An 11,217-nucleotide genomic window follows, 5' to 3' on the forward strand; every position below is an offset into this window, starting at 1 on the left:
TTTAAAAAGAAGGTAGCCATCAAGGCTACAATCTGGAAGGGAAGACCAGCATGATCAGACTCAGGACACCTTCCTCCTTTCCCATCAGCAACAGTAGACTTGGTGGCATAACCTAGGGGGTAGGCACCCCAAAAATAAACAAATACTGCCTCAGAGAGTAGTGGAGTCTCCTTCTTTGGAGGTTTTAATCAGAGTCTGGATGGCCATTTGTCAAGAATGCTTTGATTATGTATTCCTGCATGACTGGATGGCCTTTGGGGTCTCCTCCAATTCTATGATTCTATGTTTCTATGAAATGAGGAAAATTGTCTTCAAACGCAGCACAGCACTGCCCTGTTAAGGCTTCTTAATATAAGCTGAGAGGAGAACTCTGGAGAAAGGCATTTTGTCTTTCCAAAAGGAAATGGCATTGCTATCTGAAGAATTAACACATACATGGTGTCATAAAACTGTGAAGCCCAGGGAATATTATTATCACTGTCTATCCTCCAGCAAATTGAATGCATGTCCAAACATTTTTTACCATTTGAGAGAGGAGTGATTCAGTGGAGGTACTTTGCTGGGAGGCCGGGATGTCTGGTTTCCCCATTAGGAGGCACGTAGTTCTGCTCCGACGTTCAGTCAAGAAGGTAATCACCTACGACCATGAATGCGCCTTCTGTAAAATGATATTAATTAGCTCTAAAGTGCAACTGGAAGCTTTTGCTTTCTAATGAGCTAACAAGGCCACCCATCGTGTAATTACTCCAGCTGAGTGAGTGCTTTGAGTCACTGGGGAGATGAGAGCGGGCCAAGAACATCGTGCACCAGGGAGCCTTTCCCCAGACAGGTTTAAAGTCTGTGCCAGGGTTATTTTCCACCACAGGCATCAACCATAAAGATACACTGCAACGCTCCCATATGCAAAACTCTGCTGGATCAAGATGAAAGAGCGTACTAGAATCAGAGTTGGAAGAGACCTCAAGGGCCACCCAATCCAACCCCATTCTGCCATGCAGGAAGACACAATCCAAGGATGGCTGACAGATGGCCATCCAGCCTTTCTTTAAAAACCTTCAAAGGAGACTGTGGCACACTCCAAGGCAGCATCTTCCACTTTCCATCAGCTCTTACTGTCAAGAAGTTCTTCCCAGTGTTTAGGTGGAATCTCTTTTCCTATAGTTCAAATCCATTGCTCATGTCCTAATCTCTGGAGCAGCAGAAAACAAGCATGCTCCATCCTCAATATGATATTCCTTCAAATATTTAAACCTGGCTATCATGTTACATCTTAACCTTCTCTCCCTCAGGCTAAACATACCTAGCTCCCTGAGTAGCTCCTGACCTAAGATATGGTTTCCAGACCTTTCACCATTTTGGTCACCATCCTCGGGACATGCTCTGGTTTGTCAATATCCCTCTTGAATTGTGGTGCCCAGAACTGGACACATTCCAGGTAACGTCTAACCAAATAGAATAGTGGTACTATTACTTCTCTTGATCTAGATACTCTACTTCTATTGATGCAGCCTAGAACCACGTTTACTTTTTTAGCTACTGCATCACACTGTTGACTCATGCTCAGTTTGTGGTCCACTAAGTATCCTAGGTTGCTTTCACACGTACTGTTGTCAAGCCAGGGGTCATCTATCCTAAATCTCTGCATTTCATTTTTTTCTGGGTTTAGCCCAATATTATCACACAGTGGCCACCAAACTGTATAAAGCAGCAGGATGTGGTCTGAGTGCAACTACAGGGGTACCCCGGGTTACGAATTTAATTCGTTCCGCCGCCACGTTCGTAACCCGAAAAGCTTTCGCAAGCCAAAAACCCATAGGCGCTAATGGGGAAAAGCCGCGATTTGGTGCGAAAAAGCGCCGAAAAGCACCAAAATTTCTTTCATAACCCGAAATAACCTTCGTAACCCGGAACAGTTTTTTTCAATTGATTTTTTTCGTAACCCGGAAATTTCGTAAGGCGGCGCATTCGTATCCCGGGGTACCACTGTACATCTTTTATCTTACACTCCCCAGTAACAGTATACAGAAACACAACACCTCTAATTTAAAAAGTGACATACAGCTATTGTGACTTGTGCCCACTGATGGCCCAAGTTAACCATAAATCTATTTAATCTTCTTTCAAAGCTGTCCATGTTGGCAGCCATCAAGACTTCCTTTGATCTGCCCCGAGTTTCCCATTGCTCAGTTTCAATGGGTGATGCCCTTGCTTTTGCTCCAGGTTCTAGCATTATGAAAGGGGGGAAACTCTCTCTCTTCTCCCCACCAACATTCTCTACATCTGAGTGGGCAATTTGTGGTCCTCCTGATGTGCAACATCCATCATCCCTAGCCAACACAGCTAATTTTCAGCAATGCTGGGAACTGCAGTCCAATGACACCCAGAAGGCTTCAAGTTGCCCAACCCTACCCTACCCAATGCTTCATTTAATACATCTCTATTGCATTGTTCTCTTCATTCATGTCAGTTCCGACTTACGGCAACCTTAAGGCAAATCTATCATGAGGTTTTCTTGGCACGATTTGTTCAGAGGTTTGCCATTGCCTTCCTCTCAGGCTGAGAGCATGTTACTTGCCCAGGGTCACCCAGTGGGTTTCATGGTCATGCAGGGAACTGATCACTGGCCTCCAGAGTTGTAGCCCAACACTCAAATCACTATGCCACACTAGCTCCATATCTCCATTTTTTGCCATTCTTATGTCCCTTCCAACGTTTCTGACTTATGGTAACTCTTATTTGATAGTGTGTTGTGTTTTGTTTTGTTTGTAAGAAGCATTCAGAGGGTTTGCTTTTTTGCCTTCTTCTGAGACTGAGAGAGTGTGACCTGGCTAAGGCCACCCAGTAGGTCTCCATGGATGAGCAAGAAGTCCAACCTCAGTTTCCCACAGTCCTCCATGATCTCTCAAACCACTACACCACACTGGTTCTGACCTTTTTTTCCAAGGCAGGGATGGGCAAATTATGGCCGGCAGACTACCTGAGCCCCTTGAAGGACCCAAACTGCAGTCCATGAAATGTCAAAGAATCCAGAACCATCCTCTAAATTTTTCAGGCCATTTTTCTCTCCAATTTTTTTGCCCTTCCTGAATCACTCATACCCCAAACTTTTGTTGCACCCAAGGTAGGCCACAAATGCAGTGATTTACTGTGAAGTCAAAGGCTTTTGTGGCTGGCATCCATAGTTTTTTGTGGATTTTGGGGGCTATGTGGCCATGTTCTAGAAGAGTTCTCTGAAGATGCCAGCCAGATGCTGGCAAAATGTCAGGGATAAACTTTTCTAGAACATGGCCACATAGCCCAAAAAACCCACAAAAGACTGGGTGGTTTACTTTACCTAAAAGCCACCTCCCCAAACCCCAAAATAGCAAAGGCGCCCCCAAATTGGCCAAAATAGCACCTGAAAGTGAGAAGATATAACAGTACAGCCTGCTATGGGTGGAAGAAAGGAATGGCTTCCACCCCTTCCATAGTTCAACTCCTTGTTCTAACATAAATGGACCCAGGCATTAGCATCTTTCCCCTCATCAGGACATGGCTCCAGTCCCTTGGTCATTAAAATTGTCCTTCTCTGTACTTTGCCAGTGTCCTTTTGCACAGTAATATCCTTTTGGAGCCCATTAAATGTGGACTGCTGCACCAAGTGTTGTTTGATACAATTGCAGCATATCCTGTGACAGAATACACTGTATGCTTCTGTATTTTGATGGAGGGATGTATTGTTCCCCCATTGCGTGATAACTCTTCTCACCCCTGGCACAATTGCATGGAGGGTCTCCATGTCACAAGCATCCGTTCCCGGTAGCGTTGGCATGGAGACTTTACACACAATTATGCGGAAGCGCATCATAAGCTGCATAAACCGTTATGGACGCCCACCTGGATCACTACCCCATGACGTGGTTTCTAGTCACTTTCTTGTGGGGGAAGCATTTGCATCGGCCTTAAAATTAAATATGTGTGTCACACAGAAGGAAAGAGAGAGAAGAATAAAGCAGAGGAAGTACATTTTAATGTTTTAAACAAGAAAATTTCCCAGCCATTCTTTTAAACTGCACTGCATTAAAAACTGCAATATATTAAAATTTGAACTTCCAAACTCCAGTTCCAAATCACTAAGGTTTGTGAGGACATTTTCCTTAGGCAATTCACTTACATCATAACCCAAGCCCTCCTCTGTTGTTCCTGTTGTGTGTCTTCAAACTTATGGCTCACTGGGTGACTTTGGGCAAGTCACACTCTCTCAGCCTCAGAGGATGGCAATGGCAAACTCCCTCTGAAGAAACATGCCAATAAAACCCTATGGCAGGTTCACCGAGGGTCCCCATAAGTCAAAAATGACACACAACAACAAAGGCTTGGCAAGTTTTCTTGACAAGATTTGTTCAGAGGTTTGCCATTGCTTTTCCCTGAAGCTGAGAGAATGTCACTTGCCCAAGGTCACCCAGTGGGTTTCATGGTCAAGCAGGGAATCATACCAATAAATAAAACAATCTGTAGGATCACTGCTTGGATCTATTTTTCACCCTCAGTCATTTTCAACTGCAGCCACCAGATATTTCAGGGAAGCACTGAAGCCAGGTACAAAAGCAACAGCTCTTTCACATTTTAAGGCCCCCAAAAACTGGTAATAAAATGTATTCTTATTGTCTCTAATCATGGATGTTAGACTGAGCTGTCATGGTTAACAGTAATGATTTGAAAGAGAATTATTTCAAAGTGATGCATAGGTGGCACCTTTCTCCAGGCAAATTGGCAGAAATAGATAAACATATTAAAAGTAATTGATGGAAATGTAATAAAGCCATTGGTTCTTTCTGCCGTTAATGGTGGGGGTGTAATAAGGCTAGAAAGTATTGGCATAAAATTGGGAAAAGGATAAATAAGAAACTGAAATCTGAAACAGAACTTAGACCAGAATTGTTTATTTTAAATAAAGTGAAGCTCAGTAAAAAACCAGAGAGAGAATATAGTACCTTGATTTGCTATATGATTACTGCAGCATGAATATTGGTATTGGAAGTATTGGAAACAGATGAATATCCCAAATGTTGAGGCGTGGGCAGAAAAACCATGGAATCTGGCCGTCTCAGATAAATTGATCAATTTATTGAAAGGAAATTCAATACAAAACTATTTGCAAACTTCACCACCTTTTATAAATTATGTTTAAAAAAAGAACTGGAGATAATGTGATTATAGGTTTTAATGTTTAGATAGGAATACTTTTCTATGCAATTATAGATGGGACTATTTTTTTAAAAAAAACTTTTTTCTTTTTATTTTTTTTAAATTATAGGAAATTGTAGAAAGGTTGGTTTATAATAAGTTGGGTTAATTATATAGGTTTAATTAGATCCTATATTTAACCATCACAGAAGGAGTTGAGTGGGAAGTCTGCCTAGAAAGGTAAGGGGATTGGGATGGGTGGGAATGGGGTTTGGTATATACTGATATATATGTTGTTGTTGTGGTATTAAGTCTACACTTTCTTTCTTTTTTCTGTACTTTTGTATGTTGTTGTCTTTTGCCAACTGAATCTGTTGAAGTTATTTTGACTTTTAAAAATAATTATTTAAAAAAAAATAACCACAGGCAGAACTCTCCTTTTCCATGCACCTAATCTCATTATATTGAATTAACCAACAATTATAATATTTTAAATCAATGCAAAATTTATTTGGGTGGAGCAATGGGAATTGGGGACTCTCATTTAGGGCTGCCAGAGAGAAAACTGGAAATGGAGCCTGTACTTCTAATGACTGTGTAGAAGAGGGAATTCCAGCAGTATTGCTTGACACACAACCAGGTAACAAGCAACACCTGCTGAAATACCCTCCTGTACATAACCATTGAAGGTGCAGGTGCTAAGATGAGGATACAAATTGGATTTGAGAGCTAAAATTAATTTATTTCCTAATGAATAGAACTACGTACATACTAAGACTGCGCTGTGCGTAGTACTGTAATTGGAATAATGAATAAATTAATCATAGGTCAAAAGGTGGGAAGCAGGAAATCAATTTTAATAGTTATAACTATAATGTTAGTTTTGTATTCATGATAGTGTGTTATATGTGGGTTAGGTGCTGTTGCTTTTATTTTTGTTATTGTCTTATTCCTTGATGGTGATGGTGGCATTATTACTGTTACCCTATTTTTGTTTTTATGTGTATGATGTGAATTACTGTTACTGAGATATTGCCAAAATGGATAGATTGACAAGATTGATGTCTGATGGAAATCTAAAAAGCTTTGAAAAGGATTGGGAGTATGTGAGGTCATTTATGACACATAAATGGGCCGATTTAGCAACGGATGGGTTTCAAGAATAGTCGGTGAGAAAAGAGTAATTAACAATGAATAACGATGATTAAGATGAGGAAATAGTAGTCACTTTAACTACTGAATTAGGCATCACGGTAAGGAAAGCGGAGTACTGGAGGAGATATAGACACATTTATTACAAATGAAATGCCAAGGAATGTAGAGAAGGAAGTAAATGGATGGAAAGATAAAGGAATGGATGAGTTTGATTAAATTTTATTGGATTGTTAATAAGGAAGGGAAATACAGACAACACTACAAAGGAATATCGGATAGGGAGAAAAAGTTAAAGATGAGAAGATGGTTAAGTATGTAGACAGAAGCTAGGAAGGATGTAGAAAGGGGGTTAGAGAGGAGAGTTGTAAGAGAAGGCAATAGAGAAGGTTTGATGGAAAGAGTATGAAAATGAAGTTCTGGTAGGGAAGGAATTAGGGAAGTAAAGAGAGAGAAAAGGAAGAGAAGAGCGAGGGAAATTCGAGAAGGTTGTGAACTTGTAGGGCTGTTTATTATTTTAAAGTAACAAAATGAGAAGAGATATTAGGTAAAGAACGAGATTTTAGAAGGGCTGAAAATGGGTTAGGGTGGTACTGAATGATTGGTTTAAGGGGGAAATTTTATTGGATGTGTGGGTTGCAAGTAAAATATATGCCAGTGTCTGATGTTTAAATATGTTTGTCTGTAAAATTCAGGAATTTTGTTTCGTATGTTGTTTTGTAAGTTGTATAATAACCCAATAAGCATACATTAAAAAAGAGAATGGTTTTTAATCATGTAACATATTAACGAAGACGTATTTTTACAAAAGTACAGGGCCTGTCCCTGGTTTTCACTCTGGCAACCCTGATCTCATTTCAAATGCTAAACATGTAAATCCATCGCTGAAAAATATTTCATATTTTGAAATAGATTTCAAATTTATGCCAAGGGTTTGTTCCAGCGACTGCTTCCTTTCTGAGTGGGCCTGATGCCATGAAAACACTGCATGAAAAGTTACTTCCTTTCTGAGGGGGCCTGATGCCATGAAAACACTGCATGAAAAGTTACTTGCTAAAATTCCTGGAAACAAGTCCAGTTAGGAAGCTGATCTTGGAGAGGAAGGAGACGTCTTTGCTGCCCTCTTGCGGGAAAACGCATGGATTCACTACGCTGTGAGACAGGAGCCAAAACTGTGTTTGCATCCTGCAAACAGTGATTCCTGCACCGAAAAAGATTACAAGCAGTCTTGGTATAGATTCAAAAGCCATACAACAGAAGCAATGACTGTAATTATCTTATCTGGAAGTACTCTGAGCCAAAATGATGGCTTCATCTGTCAAATATTACTGTGTCAACGCATTCTGGACTCACGGACAGAGAATTATGAGCAGTATGAGAAAGGGAGAAAATACAATCCATACCCTGTATCTTCACTCTCAGAGAGAAAGAACCAAATTTAGACATTAACAATATTTTTGCAATCTTTCTTAACATTAACAATACAGTACTTTTTAAAACAGCCGAGGGGTCAAAATGCTAAGATCAAACTGAGAAATGGGAAAAGAAGGAAGGGCAGTGACTAGGAGGGCCTTGGCCCCATCCATTTCTCTTCTTAAAATTATTCTTATTCTCATTTTGCCTCCTCTCTGTGGCAAATAAAGAGTGAACGTCTTTTAATGTTGTACAGTACTGTTGTTTTTGTATGCTTTCAATTCATTTCATGGCAACCATGTCACAGGGTTTTCTTGGCAAGATTGGTTCAAAGGAGGTTTGCCACTGCCTTCCTCTGAGGCTGAGAGAGTGTGCCTTGCCCAAAGTCACTCAGTGGCTTTCCATGGCCAAGTGGGGAATTCATTCTTATTATTATGGTTCTTATCATTCTTTTGATTCTCATTTTGCCCCTGTCCCCCCATTGATTCTTATTCTTATAATCATTCTCATTTTGCCCATCCATTCATATTCCTCTCATTATCTTTAGCCTCATTTGGCTGCCCCCCTCCTGTGCCTGGCCCTGTCCATGCCCCTGCAATAACCAACCCACCTCACCCCCCAGGCCCCCAATATCTCATCCTGAGACCCCACCCCACATATTCTCCCCCATTATAGCCTTGGAGTGGGGGGGAGGCTGCCAACCCAGACGTTTAAGCCTCCTTTCCCCTCCAGCCCCCCCCACCTCTTCTCTTCCCTTCCCTCCCTAGCCCTGTGGAGCCCCCGCACTAAGACCTCGTGCACCCCCGCCCCCCTACCTCCCCCATTACTCCTTGAGGGGGGGTCTGCGACCCATACATTTAGCTCCGGGTCCCCTCACCCCAACCTCGCTCTCTTCTGCTTTGCTTCCAGCCCTGTAATCCCCCCCCCAATATCTCATCTTGAGACCCACTGATTTCCCCCCCATATCGCTTGGAGTGGAGGGGTCTGCGCCACCCTTCCCCCTTTCCCTGTATATGCCCCCCAATATCCCATCCTGAGACCCCCCAGCCCCTCCAGGGCCTAGGCTCAGCCTCCCTAGTTCGAGCCCCCCCCAGAGCAAGATGGCGGCGCCTGGGGCTCCAGAACGCCGCCGCGTGGAACAATGCGTCGCCATGGCGACGGGCGCGGCCTACTCGCAGCCCCGGAGCCTGGCCCTGGCCAAAGGGGCCAGAGCCAATGGCTGCCCCGGGACCAACCCTGCTCAGCCCCAGGTAGGACCTCCTCCTCCTCCTCGGGAGGGAGCGAGAGAAGGGGAGCAGCGGGGCCGAGCGCCCTCCTCCCAGACCCTGGCCCTCCGCCGCCGCCTCCTCCTCCTCCTCCTCCTCCTCCGGGGCTTTGGGCCTCCGCTTCCCAGGAGCCTCAGCCATCTTGACCTTGCAGCCAAAGGCCAAAAGGCCAGACTCTGCTTGGGATGGAATCCCTGCCTCTGAGCCCAAGGCAGGAGAGGCTGTCTTGGGAGAAGAAGGACGAGTCCTAAAGTGTGTTCTTCCGAGGGGATAGATGTCGGGGAGATATATCTATATCTATATATATATAGCATGGATGCACGTGTGTGTAATTTATATTAACCTGGATTATTACTGCAGCATTGATGCAGGTTTATATATATATGCATCCACACTGCAAAAATAATCTAGGTTAATATAAGTAATATATATGTTATATATGCATCCACACTGCAGAAATAATCCACATTGATATAAATCTTTATGCCTGCACCCACACTAAAGAAACCCACACTGCAGAAATAATCCAGGTTAATATAAATTACACACACACCCCTGCATCCACACTGCAGAAATAATCCAGGTTGATATAAATAATATATGATGGGTATGTTTATCCTGGATAAGAGAAGGTTAAGAGGTGATATTATAGCCCTGTTTAAATACTTGAAGGGATTTCATATTGAGGAGGGAGCAAGCTTGTTTTCTGATGCTCCAGAGAATAGGACACAATGGAGCAATAGATACAAACTTCAGCTCAGCATCAGGATACTCTCTACATGGGCACATACAATGCTTCACCCACAAGTGCACCACTGACATTGTTAGTGTGTATATTTGGGAATATTTAGACATATACATCACGGCATTTCTTGCAGATGGGGCCCCAGTCTAAACTTGAAATTCATGTTTCACATACAGCTTATACAAATACCCTGAAGATAATTTTATACACAGTATTTTAATACTTTTTGTGGATGGAAAAAAATAATCATCAGAAAGCAGTGGTGTCACTTTATTAGCCGCTCATGTGGACAATTTTGGAGTTTGGAATATGTCAAATTCTGGAATCTGGAGTAAGGGAAACTCAACCTGTATTAATTTTTTAAAACTAACATGGAGCATCTTCGCCCTAAATTTATCCCTAAGCAAGCTTTGGTGTTCTTAGCTCTTGCACAACAGCAATTAATATCAAGTGGCGAAGGGCCTGAACTATGAACCTGAAGGTACTTTACACAAAGGTTGCCATGATCTACAAAATGAAATTGTAATAGTGGCCCCTCTTTGAAGGTTATAAGGATAGTTTGCTGTTGTCACGTGCCATCAAATCCACTTTGATTTGACTCTGTGCCCACTAGCAGCCCATGGCACAGCATCTGAAAAACTGGGTATATATATTCACAAAAACTTAAGCTAAAATAAAAACCTGTTAGTCTTAAAGGTGCTGACATATTTCTCCCCCCCCCCCTTTGCTCCCTTCCTCCTTTTTATGCTGCAAGAAACTAACACGGCTAATTCTTTGAAAACTGTGAAAGGGAGACCTCCAACTAGGGACCCTGTTATTAGTAGCCCTGTTCAGGTCTTGCAAACTGGGAGCCAGGATTTCTTTAGTCCAAAACACACTGCAGAAATAATCCAGTCTGAGACCGCTTTAACTGCCCTGGCTCAGCGTTAGGGAATTCTGGGGACTATAGTTTTGTAACTGAATTCAAAGATATGTCCGTGTCAGTCTGTTGAATCAGTATGTAGGGAGATCTTGTCATACCTTTGAGACTAACTGAAAGAAAGAAATTGGCAGTATGAGCTTCCGTAGACATCTGAGGAAGTAGACAGAAGTCTATGAAAGCTCATGCTGCCAATTTTTTCGTTTCAGTTAGTCTCAAAGATGCTACAAGATCTCTATGTAGTTTTGTGAGACATTTAGCCTTCCCTGTCAGAGAGCTCTGGTGCTACAATAAACAATTCCCAGAATTCCCTAGCATTGAACCAGGGCAGTTAAAGCGTTGCAAACTGGATTTGTGAAGTCAAAGGCTTTCATGGCCGGCACCCACAAAAAAACTATCAAACTGGATTATTTCTTCACCTATATAATAATAATAATATATATAAGTAGGGTATATCCCGCCTTGATCCTCAAAAAGGGAGAGGCAGGATACAAATAAATATTTTATTTATTATTATTATTATTATTATTATTATTATTATTATTATTATTATTATT

General features: G+C 42.1%; 1 protein-coding gene across 1 annotated transcript in view; it reads left to right on the forward strand.

Annotated features, from left to right (window-relative positions):
- The first annotated feature begins 8,831 nt into the window (after positions 1–8,831).
- The window catches only part of FNDC11 (fibronectin type III domain containing 11), a 6,650-nt gene continuing 4,264 nt past the window's right edge, over positions 8,832–11,217 (forward strand). Inside the window, exon 1 of the mRNA XM_042464239.1 lies at positions 8,832–8,981. Within this exon, the coding sequence (XP_042320173.1) occupies positions 8,947–8,981 (35 nt within the window). The 5' untranslated portion in view covers positions 8,832–8,946. The remainder of the gene's footprint in view (positions 8,982–11,217) is intronic.

This window comes from Sceloporus undulatus, chromosome 4, assembly GCF_019175285.1.
Source record: "Sceloporus undulatus isolate JIND9_A2432 ecotype Alabama chromosome 4, SceUnd_v1.1, whole genome shotgun sequence".
Classification (NCBI taxonomy): Eukaryota; Metazoa; Chordata; class Lepidosauria; order Squamata; family Phrynosomatidae; genus Sceloporus; species Sceloporus undulatus.